Here is a 14,656-nt window from a genome sequence, read left to right as displayed (position 1 = left end):
TCTAAGTTTGTTCTCTAGAGAAGGGATTTTGATTATTCAATTAACCTAACTACATACTAATAGATAAGAAATTTATGACCGTCTGTTGTTAGGATGCACATAAAAAGTGCTAACTTCAAGAATGGATGCATATCATGATACTTTAAAATGCAAAAAAAAATTGTCCTATGAAAAAAAAAATAATCTGGAATCATCAGAAATAATCTTAATTCAGAGTAATAAGTTCCTGTATTTATTAATTCCTCTAAAACCTGGCTGGACAATGCTTTAACATTGATTAGGAATTTTAAAAGGAAAAAAAATGCCTGTGTAGTTCAGTAGAAGTGGTGCTTGCATTCTCTGCACTAGGCTACCTAAAGGTAGACTTAAGTTCAAGTCTCGCTGACTGTAAGAACTTTTTCTAAGCTTATCTTCGACCGGTTCCTGAGTTAGTTGATCTCTGGCATGGATCAAGTAGAGTTTTTTCCCAGAAACTCAGGTTTTTCGTCCTATAAACTCAAGAAAATCGTCCATAGAACTCGCATTATTTCAGACAGTAACATATCCTGTTAGGATTAGGTAGCAAGAGATGACAGCACTGTTTGCCCGTCTCTTCATCAGTTGCCACTTATAATTAGTGATAGTCATGGATCAACCATCTCTGTTTGGCTACCAGTGGAGATTGAACTCCCACTCAGTCTCCAATAGCTAGATAGGGTTAAAAGGCCTCACCTACTACCTATAAGGGAATAAAAGGTGTTAGTTGATTTATTATTTATTAAAAAAAAAAAAAGACTGGTGCAGAAGCCCTGAACAAACATTTTCCAAAATGTCTTTAATGTCTGGAATTCAGTGTTGTGAAAAAAAAAAAACATATCCAGAAATCAGTGTAGATAAAGAGAAGACTGAATGTAGTAACCTGTATCCTGTGATTCCAGCATATCAGACTTAGTATTTCTTTTTTATTCAAAAAACAGGCATTACTTTTTGCCCTGTCCAGTATGATGGCATATTTGCTTAAAAGAGGTGTGAAGATGCATTTAAATATTTATTATTATTTTTTTTTTGTTACTCCCACCTATGAGTGATTTGGATATCTGTATAGTCCATTAGTATCACAGGTTGAAGTAATTTATTTATTTTATATATATATATATATATATATATAACCTTGATGGACCTGTTGTTTCATTCTGAGTGTCGCCACAAATGCATGTCACAAAGTTTCCAGCAATGATGATCTTGGGCTGTTCTTCTCCATTTGTTTCCTATTACTCTGGTTAAAGGGTCTTCCAGTGGAGGTGCTGCCTATACAAAATTTGAAAAAAAAATTTTTTTTCCCTAATCAGTAACCAGCTTATTAATAAATAAATTAAATTTATTAAATCTGTATTTTTCGTCTGTAAATTGTGTGTGTGTTTTGAAGGCCGATTTATCTGTATGTAGGATGAAAATCCCAAGTTTCCAGGGTAAAAAAAACCCTGCTGTGCTTCTTATGAGATTGGCTAACTCACCTTCAATTGAAAAAAATATATATATATAAAGATTCCTCTCGTCACGACGAGAATTGAATGTAGGCCTTTTCCAATAAAGCACAATGTACCGTCATTCTTCCAATTGTGCTTCAGAGGCACTATTTCTTCTGGGCTCACTTCTGGTACATCATACACATTTTCGATTAAAGGATATTTTGATGCAAAAAAAAGATCATTGTAGATGATCTCATTGTAGAAGATCATTGTAGATGATCTTTTTGCATTCCAATTTTTTCCATTTTTGTTCTGTTTGTGTGTCTTCTTCCATCTTGATCTTGAAATGCTTTTGGAATTGGCCTTTTCATAGTTTATTCTCTTTCAACTCTTTTTATTCTGTTTTTAGATTCAGTTCATTTCTCAGTCTTTTTTTCCCCTGTAGGTTTGATAGTCCTCTGGGATCTTCTTTCTTAATATTTTATATTTGAATTGTGAGTTTGGTTTATCTTTCAGTTCTCTTCTCTTTTTTTAGTAAATTCAAGTTTTGTATGGAGAGTCTTTCTTTTTTAGGGTGTTCTTGATCAACTTTAGAATTTCCTTGCACTTAGATTTTCCAGGAGTGTGTCATAATCCTTGTCAGTGTCATATTCAGTAATATTCCATTTTATTTGATCAACAGATTGCCTAAACAAATCAGGATCTAAATGTTTGGGTCACTTTGCATGGTTTGAGATTGCCCGTATTTTTTTTTTTCTTCTTCTTCTTTTGGCCAATTTGAAGGCTGGCTCATAGTGGTCATTGTCTGAATGGATGACAAAATACTTTCTGCCAATTGTTCCTACCTCTTAAACTATTCTTTTGCAGTCTTGGAATGTAGTCTATTTCATTTCTTATATTGCCATTTGGGGATTCCCAAGTCTACCTTTTTTTTCCTGCTCTTTTTTGGAAGAAGGTATTCATGATGAAAGGTTTTTACTTCTGCAAATTCTAGAAGAGTCTCTCCTCTTTCATTTCTGTTACCTAGTCCAAAGGGACTGATGAAGGTTTCTGTCCTTCCCAATTTTAGCATTAAAGTTGCCACATACTAAAGTGTACATGGACTTTTGTTGTAGTGGCTCCTCAAGATTCTTGTAGAATTCATTTGTCTCATTATCACATGAGGCTGATGTAGGAGCATAACATGAGAATATTAAGGGTGGTCTTTCTTCCACGATCTATCATCAGAGTGCCAACTCTTCTGGTGAGAATGTTACATTACATGATTTTCTTTGTTAGTCTTTTCCTTATAATGAATCCTACTCTGCATTGTTGGTTGCTGGGCCAAGGAAAATTAGTGAGCTGTCATTTCATCATGCTGTTGGTTTTTTTCATTTCGTTTATGGCCAGAATGTCCATTTTTGTGTTCCTTGCGTAATTCCTTAAGTGGAATGTCAATTTGGGAATCTTTTGCCAGAGTGCAGGTATTTCAGGGTACCTATAGCCAGAGTAATCTTTCCAAAAGATGGCCTACCTTCATCTGTGGAATTGTTAGCACCTCTGACTCTTCCTTTTTCTTTTCCAACATTGTAGAAAAATAGGTGAGAATCGCACAGACTTGGGGCCTATTCTTCATTTGCCATGTTATTGCTGTTGACTTTTGCTTTAGTCTTTTTTTTTTTTTTTTACTTTGCTGACCAGGGTTCTGAAGTACACCACTTTCCTCATTCGCATCCTGTCTGAGTACAGAGAGGATGATGGGGGGGGGGTACCACGTGAAGGTGAGGATAAGTGGAATTTGACTCAACTGGACCATCAAGACTTGACTGAAATTCCCATGATCACAGGTGAATATCAGCATTTTTGATATGACATGCCATAAAAGACCAGTGAGCCTCACACTCATATATATCAGGGGCATATATTCAGTGTGTGTTAGGTGTGTGCACACCCACAGAATAGCAATATCACTGATATTATAATTTTGCATTTATTCTTGTTAAAGACTCCCCTAATTGTTTCCTGGCTTCATGTGATTCCTAAAATTAAACACAATGTACTAATGCTTCATGAAGAGGACACTTTTCGATGTGCAAACATTGCATCACATTCGTGTTAATAGCCCGGGTGTGTGCAATTACAAATATGGACACATTTGAGCTCTTTAAACAACACAGATGGCATAACGGGTCAAATTCTTAGCATTCCAGTGGTTTTAAACCACCCAGAAGGTGAGACAGAGTATGTGCTGATACAATAGCACCCAGAAATCAGTGGCTGTAATTGGTTATTGTCAACCAATCCAATTGAACGTTGTCATTTGTCATGGGTTGCAGTGTTTGTTTTCTGAGTTTCATCTGTTTTGCATGCGTAAAGTGTGAACTGATGTGTTTAGGACATTGATATAGACAAGTTTTTAATATACAATTTTCTATAAATAATTTATAACTTTTTTGCCCATATTTACATGGGAAACAGTGTTGACAGTATACTGAATGTCCTGTTTTCTGCCAGAGATTTTGCAGATTGTATGATTGTAGATGAAGGAGGTAAGCCTTGTCCTCCTTTACCAAATTTACTATTATATTTACACTTTTGAGTAATTCAAATATACCAACCAAATATAGCATTCTCATTCATTATTGTTTGCTAATATATCTTAAAACAAACACATTGTTCACCACTTTATGCAGATTTGTTAAAGTATTCAGAGTTATTCTACAATTAATTGCATTGGTCCGATTAAGGTGAGCACTGGCACTCTTAAAACTTTTGTACATCAATAAAAATGAAATCATATGGTCAAATTGATGTGAATTTTGTAGTGTGGGTTGCATAAGCCACAGCACACCCAATGGAAATGGGTACATGACATCACTGATATATTTAACATATGTAGAATTTTGTCAGGCTACTTCCGGCTTCCAGTAAACATGATAGTGGTCTTGCACCATACAATTAAATTCATCTTCCACCTAAAGCCATTTGCAAACATCCATACCCATGATGGTATTCAAACCCTGCAGCTTGTTTGTTGGACTAAGCACTTAGTTAACAAGAAAAGCAACCACAGTGTAACAAAGTTCACTTTCTTTTTGTACATGAAACAACAAGTTATGAAGGTCCACTCATTCAGTTTTATTCAAAACTTACATTAGTAACAAATTATTGGATTTTATTATTGGTTTTAAGCTTAAATAAAAAAATGGTTGACAAATATCTCTTTCAAAAACCTACCACATCGTATGGTGGGGAGTGGATTCTTGCAGTGATCCTTGGACTCCATGGAGATGTCATATAATAATAATATTAACACTTCTTGAGAGGGATTGATTGTCCTCATGTGGTAAAACAAGAAAAAGATGTTTTTTCCTGAGTGAGTGAATATGTCCTCATAGATTTTTAAATTGTAAGTAAATGTTTTGTCATCTAAATAGTCAGTGGGATGTATATTTGAATTCAAAATAACTGAGATATGAACAGAATTACTAATTTTGAGTGAGCCAGGAATGGATTTCTCTAAAAGCTATGCTGTTATTTGATGCTGAATTAACTTAGTTTTATTCTATATGTATATATGTATGTATAGTAGTGAGGCCCAAATGTTTGTGTCCAGAATAATTATTTCTAATCTGCAAAACTGCAGGTTACTAAATTTCTCTTATAATACCAAAATGAAATTTAGACAAACCAAACTTGGTCCACTGTTACTGGAATTTTTCTGTCCCCCCCCCCCTCTTTTCATTCCTATCTTTCTATTCCATCTTCATTTTCCTTTTCTTTGCTTTTTTTCTCTGTTGACCTAAGGTGTTGTGATTCCGGTAACGAGATCTGAAGTTAATATTAGAAATTGTGCAGTGGAAAAGTGAGGGGGGGGGGGGATAGTGAGCTTATTTCCCAGGTACAATGATGCAGAACTGAGGAGGAGGAGAGCAGCAGCAATGAATGGTATGGTAATGTAATGTGTTGAAAGAGAGGTCCAGAATATGTGGATGCTTGGAATGCATTTTAAGACAAAAGAGAGCTATGTGAGACATGGGTTGCATTTGAACATGGAAGGATGCAGGCATCTGAAGAGATTGTTGTTCTCTATCCAAGTGAAGTTGTTAGGGCAGGGAAATTGGGGTTGCCGGGGTGGATGGTAGCAGGAGTGTCTTCCAGAAGGAGATGGTCACTTGAGAGACGAAAGAATGTGTGGTATATCACAGTCAGATGGATTCTGGAAAAAATAATAATAGGTATTGGAATATTGATAAAGCACTTTCTTTATACAAATTCCAGGAGTTTCTGGGATAAAGGAAATGAATTCATGGCATTTATAGCCTTAACCTGTCCAAAGATTATTGAAATCAGTGCAAACATGGTTGACCAAAGATGAGGTTCTGACAGGAATATAGATAGAAAGATATAGCATATTTCAGCAGGGTAAAAATGGGTTTTAGAGTTTTATTTATAAGTGATGAATTATGTCCATTACTGTTTATGTGTTTATGAATTATGTCCTAAGGCCATTACTGTTTAACTTGTATATTAATGATATTGGCAAAGATTTGGATGGAGATATTCAGTTGTTTGCAGATGATGCAAAGTTGGGACGAACCATAAAGAGTAGTGAAGATGTTGTGGCCTTGCAAGAAGACTTGAATAAATTGAGTGATTGGAAATGGGAATGCGAGTTCAGTGTTGCAAAATGTAAGGTTTTAAAATTTGGAAAACAAAGATGGGATGCAGAATTTATGCTTGGTGAGGATATATTGTTGGAGGTGGAGGAAATAAGAGATCTGGGGCGGTGATAGTGGATAAGGATCTAAAATTTAGGAGACGCATCGCCAAAATTGTGAAGACAACACAAAGGCTTCTGGGAATGATGCGGAGGACACTGACATGTAGAAGTAGGGAGATTCTTGTTCCGTTGTATAAGGTTTGATTAGGCTACACATGGACTATTGTGCCCAGATTTGGTCACCAGGTTTTCAGAAGGATGAAGATATGTTGGAAAAGGTCCAAAGGCAACTGACTGAGGTAGTTTCTGACCTCTGGAATGTCGAGTATGAGGAAAGATTGAGAAGATGCAATTTGCAGAGTCTGGTGAACAGGAAGAAGAGGGGGGATATGTTAAGAGACCTACAAGTTAGTAAGGGGGTTGTTATAGGATCAATGCTGAAGAGGTTCTACAGAAAATAGTGGGAGATCAGGGGAGAACCAGAGGTCATCCCTGGAAACTGTATAAAGAGGGTGTGAGTAGGGGAGTGAGAAGCAGGTTTTTTCATGCAGAGTTGTGAATGGTTGGAATGCCTTGCCTGAGACTGTGGTGTCTGCAGAGAATTTGAGTATGTTTAAAGCATGGTATGATGAGCTGTGTGTATGATAAAAGGACCTCGCAGATGAGTCTTTGACTCCATGAGGTCTTGGGTAATAATAATAATGTCACTCAGAAGAGAAAATTTGGAAGGAAATATTAATGGTTTTGAGGGTGTGAGGTGGATAGGATATTTAGTGGAACATTTCTATAAGACAGGGAACACAGAGGGTGATGAGGAGGAAATGTTTAGGCAGATAAATTTTTCAAGTGAAGAATGAGTGATTGTTACTGGAGATTTTAACTACAGCAGTATAAACTGGACAGAGGAAACAGCACACCAGTAAGTAAGGGAATAGAATTTTTAGAATTCTTGAGGAACAAATGTCTTAGGCAACATGTAGTAGAGGGAACATGAGGATCAAGAGTTTTGGATTTAGTGCCAGCATCAGAGGATATGATTGTAACTGAGATGTCATCCATGCCCTTGGCTGGAGAGAATGCCTTTATTTAAATAGAATGGCTTGGTCAATAGAAGATTAGCTTCAAAAATACTATGGAAAAAAGTAAACAGTTTATCATAAATAAAACTGTTTTTTTTTCCCCAATACAAACGCTATTTTTGAAGTCCCGTGTCTAAAAGAGCGAAGGTCCTAGAAATGGGAAAGAGGAGTAGCCTGTCAAAGAGTAGAGAACACAAAGATATTCACTCCTCCAGAACTGAGATAGGCTGTACGGAGATGCTGCGCAGGGGAAAAACCGAAAGTTCTCAGCCTTCAATTTCTTGTCTTTAACTGAGGGGACAAGAGAAAGTGTACTGAACTTTGTCGCATTGGTGTTTAGGCCTCGAATGTGAAATCAGTTGACTACTTGGTTGAGGAGTTCCTACAAGCCTTCTCTGGTAGAGGCTGTGAGTGTAACATCATTGGCAAATGCCATAGCATCAACAGAGGTTGTGTCAAATGAGTAGTCAGTATGGCTTGGAAGATGAAGAAACTCATCAATGACACAATTGAAGAAAATAGGAGACAGGTCTCCTTAGCATACACCCTTTACTGTTGAAATGGACATCAGTCTGGAACCTTTCATGATAGGGAATTTGTAGAGTGAATCTCTGAAACATAGGTAGGTAGGTGAGGAAAGTTTCTGGACAACCTTCATAGACAGTGCTCAAAGTACAACTTGAAGGGAGACAGCTGAAGTACCTGGAAGTGAAGACTATTTCATCAAAAGAAGATGGACAGAAAAATTCTTGCTTCTGGACTGGACTTTGAAATAGAAGGAAGGGCTAAATCAGGTAGGTATGGTGGTAGAGTGAAAAAAACATGTTGTCTCCAAAAGCAGACAAACTCCTCGTGCATTTCACTTGGAGAAGGAGGAGATGATCCATCTAGCTCAATCATGCATTTGGCATAAAGATGCTTTCTTTTTTGTGATTGAACAGATTATGCAAGATGATGATGTACTAACCAAGGAGGATGCTGCCTGGCAAATTCCATTCCCAAATTATGATTCAGCTTAGTTGTAGTAGATAGCCTATTGAGTGACATTCTAATAATTTTCTTTAAAGTCCTATGACTATATTGAGTGAGAGGAGGCTGATCCCAAGATGTAAGATGTTCTTGAAGAAGAGATTGAGTTTTACTGGCCTTACTCCTCTCTTGCGATGGCAACAACTGGGAAAATGATAGGTACGAAGCAGGAGATATGGAGGTATTACCTGCTCTGGTGGGATCTTCATGTGACATAGATGTCTGCATTTGCATCGCTAGTTCTCTGTAAGATGGTAATTTACGATGTGATCTGATTGCTGCTATTGTTTGTTTTGCCTAGGCAGAACTTTTGCTAATAATTCATTAAATTTTGGCAAAACTTTATTCAACTTTCATAGTTTGAGATTTCACAGAAGGCAAGAAGATATTCCTCCTTGCTAGTTCATCATGCCTTTGCACATTCTGTACATATCTCAACATTAACAGCAATAGGATGTTTTGCATGGTGGTGAACAGCCTTTACCAACAGAAGCGGTAAAGGCTTTCTGACATTCTAGACAGGCACATTGTCTCTGAGATGATGTGTCTAGTTGAACCAAGATATTTTGATAATTAGGTGTTATAGGAATATTGGAAGTTGTAGAGGGCTTCACAATAGTGACAGAATCCTTTTTCAGTAGTCCATCTTGCTTTTACCTGTTCAGTGCAAACTTCAGCATTAATAGGAATAGGATAGTTTGCATGGTAGTGAACACGAAGACCAGTAGAGATAGTAAAGGCTCTCTTACATTCATTCTGGACAGATAAATGTCTCTGAAATGATGGTCCTGGTTGGACCAAAGTATTTTGATAATTGGGTGTCATAGGAACATTTAAAGTTGCAGAACGATTCACAGGGGTGGCAGAATGTTTTGCTTGTTGATGCATATCCAGGTATGCTAGAGTAGTAAAGGACTTACTGCAAATGGGATAAATATACTGTCCCTATGATGATGGGTGTGACTGAGTCAAGTTTGTTCTAGAATTCATTGTTGATCTATTGGCTTCTCATGGAGGTGATGGAAGTTACTTTGCAGGGATTGGTGACACACATAATCATCCATGTCAAGAGGAAGGTCAGTCACGGAGTGATGTTCCTGGTCCCTCCATAAGCAAGTGTGTGTTCTCATTCTGCTTAGTTGAACTCTTGGTGATGAAACAAACCATACTGGACCTACTAATCCAAGAAGGATGAAAATAACATAATAGGCAACTTAGCTACCATAAAGTACCTAGTCCCACCACTAGCAGTTGGCTTACTTCCATGCTTTGTCAGGTAACTCAGACCTGTTGGGTGTGCAGCCAAGACATCTAACATTAGGGACTAGTACCATGGATGGGCTAAGGATCACATAATCCAGAAACCCTTCCTTAGAGAACAAATGTGGAACTTTTTTCAAGATGCTGAAAGCAGGATATGAATCTCATACCAGGCAGCATCTGTCATCCATCTAAATTCAGAAAACATCCATATTCACATTGCAATTTGAACCCATAGCCTTTTGATGGAAAAGTAGATATGCTAACAACTTGGCTGTCCAGGTTGGTTGCTTTTATCATGATTCCAACTAGACAATATTTCTTTTGTTACGAGTGTAACTTTACCATTACAAATTATAAATTCATTGTCATAAAATGTTTATAAATCTGAGGTCAGTGGTGTGAAATTCCCCCCAAATTCTTAACTACTGAGAAGAGAGCAGTTAAGTTGGTTAATTACTTGAATCTCACTATTCGTATCATTCCTTTTTTTTTTTTGCAGTGTTTCAGTTTTGATATATGCATTTCTGCAGATATTTCCATCATTGGTGTTAAGCAGAATTAGCATCATTAATTCCTGTCCTTTCATTTGAATCTATTAAGATTAGCAACTAACTATTTACAGTTAAACTCCAGACATACAGAATAAGCTTTCTTCTTTATTTATTTACTTTCATTCATTCTTTGGTGCAACCTTTCATTGCATATCTGTTCTAAATATTTTAAAAATGCAATCTGCAGGCATTCAAATCTTTGAGATTACCAGCAAAATAATAAATAATAATAAAATAATTATTTTGTAGGTTCATGTAAAATATTTGTTTATTTTTTTGTAGGTTGGTATTTTACTTCCTGATGGAAGACACAGAATGACTAGACCATTCCTGACCACCCTGAATATTGCTCAGTTACAGGTGATTGTAAATGACCTGCATACACAGATAGAAAGTAAGTTTAGGCAGGTTATTTTCTTAGTATATTCATGGATTTTTAAAATCTGGTCTTGGAACTGTTAAACATTTAGTATACTAGTTACAGCTTTTCAAGCAAGAAGAGCTGTAATTTTGTTTTTCTTTAGTCACACTTTCAGTATCCACTGAATGCAATAACATTATTATTATAAGAGATAATAGAATTCAGTACTTAAAATATACACACAAAAGCAGTTAAATCAGTTATTTTTGAAAGAAGATAAAATATTTATCATAGATGCATGCTTCTAAGTGACTAGCCAGCTAGCAGATATCAAAATTTCCCACAGGACTGGGAAGCTGAAATTTTTACATGAATTTGGGTGATCAGTTGTGGGGAAGGGGAGAGAAAGCAAAATTTTTGGGTTCAAATACCTAAAAATTTTGAATTTTCTACCTTGCTAACAATAAATAGCAGTTATAAATTGACATAAGTTATAAATACTAATAATATTGTTACTATTTCTTTATCAAGTGCATAGAAAAAACAAGCATAATTGTTTATTTTATTTTTAACGAAGTGCACTTACCAAAACTTTGATCTCTGTAACTATTCTGAAGATCTTTTATTAAATTTGATAAATGAGTAATTGTAGCCTGTTCAAGAGGATGTGAATGCATGTGTAGACAAAAAGGGAAAGGGGATGACCTGAGATCAAGAGAAAGCAGTTGGATTTGAAGAAGGTTCTAAGTAGTTGAATAGGGAGAAAAATAAATGGCTTGAGTTAAATAGGGAAAAGTCACATCTAATAAGTGATATTAGTGAAACTTGCTGGAGATCCACGAATGAGCTGTTATGTTTGTATACAAATACTAGAAGTGTAAGATGAAATGGTTGCATTGAGTCTGTTAACCCAAGAATTGTTGGAATAAGTGAGACATCGTTGGATGAGGATGACATCCTGACAAGAATAGAGATGGAAGGGTATGATGTGTTTTGTGAAGATAGAAAGGGTAAAAAGGGGAGGGAAGTGCTATTGATGGTAGAGAAAGAGTTATATTCATACAAGATAGAGATGCAAGAGGGATATAGTGCCAGTAGTTATGAGATAGAGGTGAATAGAATGAAATACTTAGTTGGATGTTGTTATAGACCTGGTAATGTGGATGGTAGTGACCATGAAATGTATAATCAAATTAGCCAAGCAAATAAGAAAAGGGTGATCATTATGGGCGATTTTAATTATGGAAATATAGATTGGGATGATGAGATAGCAACTGTAAGTAAAGAAAATGAGGGACAACTACCTCAGGCAGTATGTAACAGAGGGCACAAGAGGATTGAGGGTCTTTGATTTGATCATCTCATCAGAGGATGTTATTATAAATGAGGTGTCAAATCACCCTCCAGTTGGTGAGATGACCACTTTACCTGGGTAGTTGCCAACGGTGTGAGGACCTCTATGAGGAAAGGGTATATGTGGAATTACAAGGCTAGTGATTGAAAGTTTATTTTTCACTTGGTCTGACTATAATAAATTTAGTTTAATCCTTTATCCAAGTGTGTGCAAACAAAGTTTGCGCCTGAAAGTATCTTCAGGACTGGGGTAAAGTGGTACAACACCGGGCAACTCCTTGCAAAGGTGGAGCAAGCTACCAACACTCCTATCTCAGTATCCCCCATAATGCAAAACACATCTCCTTGCAGATATGTATAATGTTATGCATTAAGGGAAGGGCCACTACCCAGACTAGTTTCGACCTTTATTGAGGTCTCTTCAGTGGGAGCTAGGCCCAAGTGGAGATACCAAGGCAGAAGCATTAGCAAGGCCATCTCCTCCTATAGAAGCTGCCAAACAGTGTGCCACCTTTTTATTAAATTACTCTGGATTTAGAGAAAGATGTTGAAAGTTTATTTTTCACTTGGTCAGACTATAATAAATTTAGTTTAATTCTTTATCCAAGTGTGTGCAAACAAAGTTTGTGCCTGAAAGTATCTTCAGGACTGGGGTAAAGTGGTACAAAGACCATGTGAAAAATAAACTTTCAACATCTTTCTCTAAATCCAGAGTAATTTAATAAAAAGGTGGCACACCGTTTGGCAGCTCCTATAGGAGGAGATGACCTTGCTAATGCTTCTGCCTTGGTATCTCCACTTGGGCCTGGCTCCCACTGAAGAGACCTCAATAAAGGTCGAAACTAGTCTGGGTAATGACCTTTCCCTTAATGCATAACATTATACATATCTGCAAGGAGATGTGTTTTGCATTATGGGAGATACTGAGATAGGAGTGTTGGTAGCTTGCTCCACCTTTGCAAGGAGTTGCCCGGTGTTGTACCACTTTACCCCAGTCCTGAAGATACTTTCAGGTGCAAACTTTGTTTGCACACACTTGGATAAAGGATTAAACTAAATTTATTAAAGGCTAGTGATTACGAGATGCTCAGGAGACAGCTTGCAGGTGTAACATGGAATGAGGAGTTGGGTGGAAAAGAGATCAGTGTTGCTTGGGTGATATTCAAGAACTGTCTAGCAAAAGCAATGTCTACATATATTCCAAGGGTCAGAAGGTTAAATAAGGTAGGTGTGAAATGGATGAATGAAGATATCAAGCATGTGATTCAGAAGAAAAAGGCATTATGGAGGCAACATTAGAGGAGTGGTAATAATCAATTCTATGAGGATTACAAAGAACAGGCAAGGAGGGTGACTTCGTTGGTAAGAGTAGCAAACGTTCAGTATGAGTAGCAATTATCTAATGAAGCCAAAAACAATTCTAGAGAGTTATTTCGATATGTAGCCAGCAAAAAAAAAAGAATGATTATGGAAGGATGACACTGATTGGAGAAAATAGAATAAGAACAACTGCTGCAAAGTTGAGATAGTTAATGAGCAGCTCATAAAGGTCTTTCATTCTTGTGAATGTGACATTATGAAGAGTTTGAGAGCAGTTGATGGTGAGGAGGAGAGACTGACTGTAAGCGAGCAAGAGGTATATGGGGAATTGAGCAAACTTGATGTTAATAAGGTGGTGGGACTTGATAATATATCACCACGTATTTTGAAGGAATGTGCCAGGGAGTTGGCATCTAGTTTAGGCAAACTAATTTACCTAAACATTTCCTGCTCATCACTATTTATATTTCCTAGTGTATAGTAACATCTCAGTAAATATCTTGTCTTATAAAAGTTTATCTCACACCATATACTCTCTCAAAGCCATTAATGCTATTTCTACTGTGATTTTCCACCTGGAGAGCGCACAGTTCATCTCTTATCATGAGTAACACTGACCACTACATTTTCCCTTCCTATTTTTATCTGGATATAAAATTATAATGCAAATTTTTCATTTTTATGATTCTTAATATTTGTATTATTTGTATTATCTAGTGCTAATAGCTACTAAATCATGATTAGCTTTCGAGTGAAATGCATGAGATGTGAGTGAGTTATATCTGATGGACAAAATAATGAATATACCAGATGTAAATTTATATATCTTTTGATGTCATCATTGTGATTTAGCTGGCAGATGATTTTCATCATATGGTGTGTGACCACCATTCTGTTTGCAAGTCTGAAGGTTTGCAAAATATCTTGTTAGGTTCCTAGAGCAGGCTAAATCCTAACCTTTCATGGTTTGGATTTACATAAAAAAAAAGTTCATTAGTCTAAGTAGCTTAGGCTAGTATAATGTGGTTTTCAGCAGAGAAAGCTAATATACTTTTAGACACAAAATTTCCTTTTGTGTTAGTGCAGGTTTTTATTACTCATTAACAAGTCCAAGTTTGTATTAAAGTCTTCTATATTGGATTAGCATTCATAGTTGTTTTTGTTTGATAATATTAATTCAGAAAGATGTTAATTCAAGTAACTCATTGCTTTTCTGTCATTGAATTATCTTCATGCAATTTCTAAGAAAAATTATGTGAATCTCAACCATGTAAGGTTTATAACCTTTTATGGTTGGGGTTCATATTGTAAAAAGTACCCTATTAGTTTCTAGACCAGGGAAAAGAAATCAACTGTCTAACTTTAGCATACTCTAGAAAGCATTGAAAAACTTATCGCCCATTGTTGATGAACTGATAGTTATTATTTCAGTTGCTGACATTGGCCGTAACATTAAAATTTGCTGCATTATTTGAAGGTGTGTTTTGCCAGTTTACTTTCTAAAATTTTTTCTGGCAAAATTTTGTTTGTTTGAAGTGATTATTTTGGTA

General features: G+C 36.4%; 1 protein-coding gene across 1 annotated transcript in view; it reads left to right on the top strand.

Moving 5' to 3' along the window:
- LOC150093198 (uncharacterized) overlaps positions 1 to 14,656 on the top strand; it is a 145,827-nt gene that overhangs the window by 97,442 nt on the left and 33,729 nt on the right. The window contains exon 6 of the mRNA XM_090414182.1: positions 10,355 to 10,466. Coding sequence (XP_090270308.1) covers positions 10,355 to 10,466 — 112 coding nt within the window. The remainder of the gene's footprint in view (positions 1 to 10,354; positions 10,467 to 14,656) is intronic.

This window comes from Typopeltis vanoorti, chromosome 24 (assembly GCF_054136105.1).
Source record: "Typopeltis vanoorti isolate ZY-2024b chromosome 24, IOZ_Tvanoo_1.0, whole genome shotgun sequence".
Classification (NCBI taxonomy): domain Eukaryota; kingdom Metazoa; phylum Arthropoda; class Arachnida; order Uropygi; family Thelyphonidae; genus Typopeltis; species Typopeltis vanoorti.
Note: the sequence above shows the minus strand (reverse complement) of the source record. Positions and strands in the feature narration are given on the sequence as shown.